Raw genomic sequence first — 8,864 nt, 5'->3', positions numbered from 1 at the left:
AAGCCAACACATCTTTCCAGATGTATGTGGTCCAAAATTATTAACAATACTCCAAATGTGGTCTGACCTGAGCTTTACAAAGGCTCAGAAGTACATCCCTGCTGTTATATTCAAGTTCTCTCAAGATGAATAACAGCATTGTACTTACTGACACAACCTGCAGGTTTACCTTAAGAAAATCTGAACTAGGAGTCCCAAGTCCCACTGTACTTCAGATTTCTGAATTTTTAACCACATTTCGAAAATATCTGTTCATCCTACCAAAGTGTATAACGTCACACCTTTCCATGTTGTATTCCATCTGTCACTTATTTTTCCACTCTCCTAACCTGCCTAAATCCTTCCAAAGCCTCCCGCCTCCTCAACACTAGTTGCCCCTCCACCTTTGTACCATCTGCAAAAGTAACCAGAATGCCCTCAGTTCCTTCATCTAGGAATGCATAAAACAAAAAGTTGTGGCCCCAACACTGACCCTTGCGGAACTCCACTACTCACCGGCCCCCATCCTGAGTTGCTGGCAGCCATCATTCTTGAGTTCCCCCAGGATGGGAGCCTATTATGATCTTAGAGCGAGTCATACTCCCTTTAGAAGTGTCATTAGCAGTCACTGCCTGCTGGATACATGCAGCAGTACTGAATTCATCACATATTTTAGCTCCTTGGCGCAGCACATCAAATGCAATGTTTAGCGATAAATATCAATTCCAATTGTAGTTGATATGAGGTTGTCACTTATTGGATAAATTTTTGGGTCGAGAATGTGGTGCTGGAAAAGCACAGCAGGTCAGGCAGCATCCCAGCACCACACTCTGATCTCCAGTATCTGCAGTCCTCACTTTTTCCGAGATAATTTTTTGGGGGGGCTGGTGGACTTGAGTGGAAAAGAAAGCATTGCGACGCTGCATGCTTGAACAGCTGCAGTCATTTTATTAACTTTGGATGTGGCATCCAAAAATCAATTACAAACATTTTTAAAGTATGAGATCCAAACATACACAGGACATGAACGCTAAGTCACCACACGCCAATTCCGCAAAATTTACTGCGCTCCAGCCAAGTGCAAATGGATTATAGTGAGCAACATGTGATACAGCTGGGAATTTATAAAATGCTTAGCAATGTAATAGACGTGATAATACAGTCTTCACTCACTACACATTCAACAAGCGTTAGTTCAAGATTTCAACGGTACTCGGTATGGAACAATAGTTTGCAATAAAAGGGGACACATGCTGCGATATGAATCATGTCAGTTTCTTTCATTTTGAATTTTTAAAATTTTTAGAAAATAGTCGAATGGATATTTCACACCATTCTTTATCTCGTCTCTGATTTTACTCTGGGTCCCTGCGTAAATAAATGGATTGATGCAGGAGTTCAATAACTGAAGCATGTATCCACTTTGTTGCACAATAAATATCGGTTTGCCGATATCAGACCCAGAGGAATAAGGAATATTCGCAATTTGGACGTAAAAGACTGTAACAAAATATAACAAATATAATAGGATGAATGTTCCTGAGATGCCAAAGAGTAAAGCAATGGACTTTCTTCGCTTCTCCATCTCTGGGTCACTCTGAGTCTCTCCATTGCCCTGAGTCTGGAGTCTCCTACGGGCTCGATTGGCTGCAAATATCTGCCTGACAGTCAAAACATTGAGCAGTAATATCAGAATGAAAGGAAGAAACGGAGTCAAAATGGAACGAATCCAGTCATATACAGCCCACCCCGGTGCAGTGTAATGTTCTGGTTTTAGGCCACAGAACCATGGTATTTTGTCAATTGTGTATATAGGTTTAAAATGGAAATACGTTGATATATTTTTCATGAAGGACACTGCACACACCGATCCTATGACCCATGATGCCACCTTCTTCGTGCAATATTTTAATTTCAGCTTTTGACAACATATGGCCACAAATCGATCAAAGGTGAAAGTGACCGTTAACCAGACAGAACTGTCAATGGCTGCAAAACTTAATGCATTGCGAACACTGCATACAGGTGTGATAGACAGGAAACTGAACTGGAAATAAATCACAGCAATACGGTTTAATATTACAACCGTGACCACGACCAGAAGATCTGCTGCTGCCATAGAGACAAGATAATATATGATATTTGTGGAGAGACCGCATCTTCTTCGAGATAAGATCACAATCACCGCCAGGTTAGCTACAATGGAAGGAGTTGCAGAGAATGTAAATGGGTTGTGATTTTGACTTCGAGAAACAATCATCTGTTTCCGAGATGTTGCATAAAATTAAAAATGTGTAACATAAACCTAAGTTTGTCGAAATCCTTTACGTACAAGCAGTTGTGACGTAGCCTTATACACCGGAAAATTTTATAATAAAACATTTTGATAAAATAAAAAACTGAAGTATTCTGAAGAATCTTTATAGAGAAGAGAAACACAGAAACTAACATCATGTTAAGACATTTCATTGCTATGAAATGTAGAAAATACTGGAACAAGGTAAAAGGAAACAAGACAATCTAGATTTGGAAATGAAGAAGTATGAGATTACACTTTACAGACTGTATAAGTGTGTCCTTTCAATTAATTATTCTGTCTTGAAAACGTTTCCATTCATCTTGCTCATAAATATCCCAAAACAAATGAAAGTGAATTAGCATTCTTCTGATTTTGTGGAGGATACAATGAAACATTTGCTCGCTTCATTGTTTCTGAATTGACAGCTTCAACTACAGACTTAACCATGACATACCATCGGCCATGCTGGGAGCCATTGATTTGCGTTAGGTTATGAGAATACATTGAAAGAATTTGGGATTATTTTGCTTGGACAGAAGAATGCCAAGAGGTGATTTGATTGAGGTTTCCAAAATCTTGAGTGATTGAATAGAGTGTAGAGAGAGAAGCTGTTCCTGCTCATAATGTAAAAAAGAACCAGAGGACAGAGATTGGGGGAAAAAAGCAGGGATGAGTTGAAATCTGAGGATATGGAATGAATTTCTACAAAATGTGAAAAAGGCAGATGATTTTTTTCCAATTCAAGACAGCACTGAATGAATATGCGGATAGAAGTGATATGCAAGTTATGGATGAAAAGACGGAGATTGATGCTCGACAATGATGCTCGTTTGAATAACCAGTGGGGGCTCGACGGGTCGATTGGTCCCTTTCCACATCATAACGATTCTGTGCTGTTACGATTCCATCAAGTTCTGAATACTTAACATTGTCTTTCAAACAATTTATTTCATGAAATTCATTCCAAAAGGTAATCAACGAGACATCTTGTCCAATTAACGAATGATTTGAGAGAATTATTCTCTGTCAAAGTCAACTGCAAAATAAATTTACATGTACAATCTGAATGCAATATCACATTTCAGCCACAGTGAAAATTACATGATGAAATTTCACCCACACGGTCATAATTCAGCAAGAACAGTATCTGTCGACAATTCAACAACGACTACAACACATTAAATTCCTGATACTTCACTGAAAACAACTTTATCAATAATGTAAATACAGTTGCAATTATTCTGTTAGTGTAGCCCTCAAATTCAGATACTCGATGATTACCATAGTCAGAAATTAACAAGATAATTCACCTGGAACTCCGATAGCAGCAAGGATGGGATAATAAATGGCAAACACTGGACCTGTCGTTATCGCATGCATTTCTATCACAAGATTTGCGTGTTTACTGCACTTCCCGGAAAAGTGCTCTTATTTATACCTGATGTTAGTCTCCTGGTAGTTAATTAGGGAGGTTTCATCTTTACGGGCATTGAGTATATTCTCAGAAACAAAGTTGTGAGCTAATGCTCACCTGTTGTTTATATTTTGAAGGAACGGCATTTTCTCATGTGCTGTGACTGTGTTCCAAAGGTCACCAAATGTGGATCGCAGAGTTATCCTGACAACATTGATGTTTAACAAACAATAACAGCCTGCATAATACCACTTTGTAAGATGTAGGGGCGCTGTTCCTAATCAAGGATGATGAGTGAATTTTTTGAGTGAAACAAGATCATGTTTTCATTTTTGATTGTCTGTACGGCGAGTGCTCACCTAAAAGTAATGATTCCAAATTGTCCAATATATTTGCTGTCGATAGCCTTTAATGTGCAGAGTTCCACTTCAGCGCTGTATATTTTCTGTGCACTTTGAAAGAATCAACAAGACAAGGGAGTACACAATAAATGGTAACAACTTGGGAGGCTCAGAGGGGGAAAAAAGATCTTTGGCTTCTTGCCCATTTTTCCCAGATCATGGAACGGCAATTTAAAAGGATAGTTAAGATTTCATATTCCCTTTGTCAATGGTTGACAGATTGTAAACATGCAGAGTTAATGTGGAGCAGGCAAACATTAGCTTTGAATATCCTTTATTGTCACGTTTTTCCAATATAAAATATCGTGAAATGTGTGTAACATCGTTCGTACATAAGCGCCAGTCACAGAATAAATAAAGAAGGATAATTTAAAGAAAGTCCAACTTTTCCTTTTCCACTGCTGCAGCATATCACTGCCAGAGTCCTGCTCTTTCACCATGCTGTGAATAGTGTCCTGTTACGGGCTTCCTAACACAGGCCATGCTGTGGCGTGTGTCCTCCTCCAGGCTTCCCAGTTCATGCCATGCTATCGAGAGAAAGGCCAGCTTACTGTGTGCAGCATAGTTACTACATTCTTGTAAGGGTAGTGTTATGGTGGAGGGGGTGCAAAGGAGATTCAGAGGGACTTTGTTTTATGGGCTAGACCAGACCACTCAAAGATTCTTAAGCAGGCAACCCTAGACCTAACATTGCAATTTGTTTCGGTAAGTGTATAATGAAAATTACCCGGAGTAAGATAGCTAGATTGACTACTAGATTTTAAAACAGACAAAACAAATTCACAAAATGACACAATGAAGCAGAAAGAACAGAATAAAGAATCCCTACAGAACTTAACATATCCAGCCAGACTTAATGTTGTTGTTCCGAATACACAAAACAGTCCCATAAATCAAACTCCATTTAAAACCCAGTATAAATGGAACACGTGCTGACAGGTTGAAGTTGAAGGGCAGAAAAGAGAGAGAGTTCCCACACAGCTCCCTGTTGAAATTCCCAGTTCAAGACTGAACTAAAACCTGCTCAGCTCAACTAGAGAGCTGACCACTCCCCTCTCTTTGTGCGGGGCACTTCTAAAGCATGACCGCTTTCGCCAGATGTCTCATCTGTTTACATAGAAACAAAAGGCCTCTCAAAGTCTTTTTCATCTCTGACCAAACCATACGAATCGGAATCAGGCCCGGTTTATTGCCCTTGTGAAAAAAAATCAAGGAAAGAGTCTCCTTGAGCCAAGGAACAGCTTTTTAGGAAAAAAAGGACTAGCGTTGTGACATTTGCCTCTGAAGGATTATTTCAGTTATGAAGAGGCTGTAGAACCTCGAGTTGTTTACTTTGCGATAGAAGATTTTGAGGGAGAACTTGAGAGAGTAATTGACTGAGTACTTGGAGGCTCCAAATCTAATGTGGCAAAATGGTCGTACTGTGTGCCGTGACAGAGTCATGCAGTCTTACAGCACAGGGACAGGCCCTTCGGCACAAACTGGTCCACAAACTGCACTGTGCACTTGACCTCCAAGATCCCTTTGTTCCACTACACTTCTTAAAGCCCTACTATTCACCATGAAACTCCTACCTTGACTTGACTTTCCAAATGCAAGACCTCACACTTATCTATATCAAATTCCATTTGCCATCTCTCAGCCCACTTCCCCAGATGATCAAAATTCTTCTGCAAAATCTGATAATCTTCCTCACTGTCCACAATACCACCTACTTTAGTGGCATCTGCAAATTTACGAATCATGCCTTGTACATTTTCATCCAAATCGTTGACAATAGATAGCAAACAGCTTGGCCCCCGCAATTTCTTTTCTAGCCTCTTGCAATGTTCTTCGATATTCCTAGTCAGGACCGGGAGATTAAAACACCTTCATACATTCTAATACATCATACATCCGTCATTGTTGAGTCTCAATGGGTTAAATTACTTTTTCTGTACTGAATAATTCTGTGAACCTGATAAAAGCTTATAAGGAATATGCACAGCTTAAGTAGAATGCAGCTTGATTCTTAATCAAAGGTCAACATCTAAGTTTGAAGGAAATGGCAACACTTTTAAGTTGGATTAATTGAGAAAGATTTTTAAGAGCGTAATTGTAGTCTGGAATATACTGCCGAGGAGAGTAACTGAGGTGGAAACCTCACAGTGTTTAAGACATACTTCATTTAGCACACCTCATGTCTTTCAAGGTTTTGACATTAGTGCAGGAAGTAGGACACATACAGTTCTAGTATGTTCCGGGGTTACATAAACAATGGGGCTAAAGAGCCTCTCATTATGGAGAAGGCCACACTCCCTTGAAATATTTTAAGAAACTAACCTAGACCCTAACTTTTCCTTATTTAAAAGGCAGATGTGAAGTGGGTGCTCCAGGTGTGAAGCAGCTGGTCAAGCAAAACAGAATTTATTTAAACACTATGGTCGAAACACAAACAAAAGAAAGCAGGATTTAGAATAGCTTAACTGTTGGAAAACTTAACCGACCCGACACAGTTAGTACCACTAATTAACTGCTCCAATACAATAACATCCCATAAACTTGAAAAAAAAGATAATTTCAGACAAAGATTCATACAAGCAGCAGGGAGTAGCATCAAGAGAGAGATCTCAAAAGAAAGTCAGAGTAATTCTTCACTGAAGCTTGTAATTCCCCTGGGATTGACACACCTTGCGACTGCTTCAGCTAAAAGCAAATTAGGATTAACTTGAACTGGGAGAACTGGCAACTCCCCTTCCATTATTAAACTAGACTCTTTGGTACTTCTGCCTTTACAATTTCTCTTAAAAAAAAACTAATGACAAAATAACCTTTTTTAAGTGACAGCATCATCATACTCTTCTGAATCAACTGTATGATTCAATGATGCTATATTTAGCCCGATATTTTCCAAAAGGATCAAACTTTACATCATATCTAAGGATACTCTTCTCCTGCCCCTTTCAGGTTGAAGAAATGACTGTTACGTCCACATCTGTCTCTCTCTCTCTCTTACAAATGTTACTACGGGGGAGAGTGTGAGAAAAACGTGACACGACTATTTGGAAAGATGAGAGGCTTGCTATAGCCGAATACCTAATCAGAGCTTATGAAGGGAATATTACAAATGGACCAACAAATATTCCATGAACTGTATATTGAAATAATTTTTAAACATTTTTAATGTCAAGCTGATGGATGCAACATCAATGCAGCTCTCAGGACCATCAAGACGTTTGAATCCAAGCATTTAGATTTTGGAATATTACTGACGGCATTAAAGTTGTCAGGGTTAATGTAAACTTATAGGGTCGGGGGATGGGTCTGAGTGGGATATTCTTCAGTGGACCTTTTGGGCCTAATGGCCTGTTTCCACACAGTAGGGTTCTATGATACAGTAGCTCCAGCCAGCAACCATTGCAGTTCAAACATCAACGTTCCTTGCAATGGAAGGAAATTGAATGTTCAGTTTTGTCTTTTCCCTTCTGAATAAGCCAGGGACAAGTAGAATTCGAGCTGAAACGGTCATTTGCCTGTAATTCTTTCAACCGATTACATTATAATCTCTGTTCCTAGTTTCTTCTTTAATTCATGAATGATTTTGGCCAAATCCTGTGAGTCCCAGCAACCCATATGATAATCTGCATCCAATTCAAATTATTCCACACAACAACACATCAGATATGAAGGCATTGTATCCAACAACTTTCCTGGGGCTTGAAAACATATGAACAGTAATACCGTGGACTGATGTGGAACAATTAGCTGTACATGGAGCCAACATGTTCTCAAACCGAAGCGATGCTCAGACATATTGGACCATGTTGGAACATTGGCCAAGTACATCCTGTTCACACAACAACAATAACAACAACAACAAAGACAATTGGGGGAAAGCCCATTAGATTCTAGCATTATCTGGTATTCGGTATCCCGACATGATTTGTTCAGACTCGTGTTCAGTTAGAATCCACTTTTAACCTCTTCATAAATGAATTTTCATGCATCAAATTGTCAAATGTGCAACAAATAAATACGCCTGAATAAAAGAGATATTCAATTTACACAAAGACATCTCCTTTCCCCAGCAATGGCAAATGTAGTTACGATCACTGATCATTTTGCTCGTTACTGTTTTGTTTTATCAGACAGTGACATGCCTTCTTTTCATAAATATTCTTGTGTGTCTGACAAGGAAAATGTGAATCAGGTAATGGTTTGAAAATTGCCATCTCCAAAACGAAAGCAAAGTAGAACAAAAAGCAAACACTCATCCAGAATATTGAATGTAAAGATACCCACCATCGCTTATTCTCCAATCATTACCATTATGGAGTTCAAAACGACCAGCAAACTCATTGCAAGAGCACAGAAATATAACAGCTAACAAATGTTGAGGATGCTGTAGCAAGTACCTTTCCACTGGACTCCCATTAAAAACACATCTGAGGAATGTGAGCACATGTTCTCCCCTGGTCCAGATGACTCCAGTCCCAACAGCATTGAGAATGTTGGACATGACCCTGGAAAGATCAGTGCAGTTTTATGGAACCCTGTCCATTGTAACCATCAAGTCCCTTCAATAATGGCGCATAATATTCAACATGGGAAACATTAACAAGATGAACTGCTCTGAATGCAAATGACAGCGACATGTCTTGGGGATTCTGAAACCGTAAGCTCCAGGCTGGCCGTATCCTTCTCTCTCTCTCTCTCTCTGTCTCTCTATCTGTCCTTCTCTTTGCTGTCTTTTGCTTTTTCATCTCTGTAGCTGCGGTGGTGGCTGAAGCGA

General features: G+C 39.4%; 1 protein-coding gene across 1 annotated transcript; it reads right to left on the bottom strand.

Annotated features, from left to right (window-relative positions):
* Positions 1 to 1,249: 1,249 nt before the first annotated feature.
* Positions 1,250 to 3,658, bottom strand: LOC148141467 (putative G protein-coupled receptor 139). The gene is made up of 2 exons (XM_087978061.1): positions 3,589 to 3,658; positions 1,250 to 2,175 (listed from the first exon to the last, which is right to left on the bottom strand). The coding sequence occupies exons 1-2, from the start codon at positions 3,656 to 3,658 to the stop codon at positions 1,250 to 1,252; spliced, it is 996 nt and encodes a 331-aa protein (XP_087834187.1).
* Positions 3,659 to 8,864: the final 5,206 nt, after the last annotated feature.

The sequence above is a fragment of the Chiloscyllium plagiosum genome, unplaced genomic scaffold (genome assembly GCF_037043375.1).
Source record: "Chiloscyllium plagiosum isolate Xiang-an unplaced genomic scaffold, Cpla_swu_hap1 HiC_scaffold_33, whole genome shotgun sequence".
Taxonomy (NCBI): Eukaryota; Metazoa; Chordata; class Chondrichthyes; order Orectolobiformes; family Hemiscylliidae; genus Chiloscyllium; species Chiloscyllium plagiosum.
Note: the sequence above shows the minus strand (reverse complement) of the source record. Positions and strands in the feature narration are given on the sequence as shown.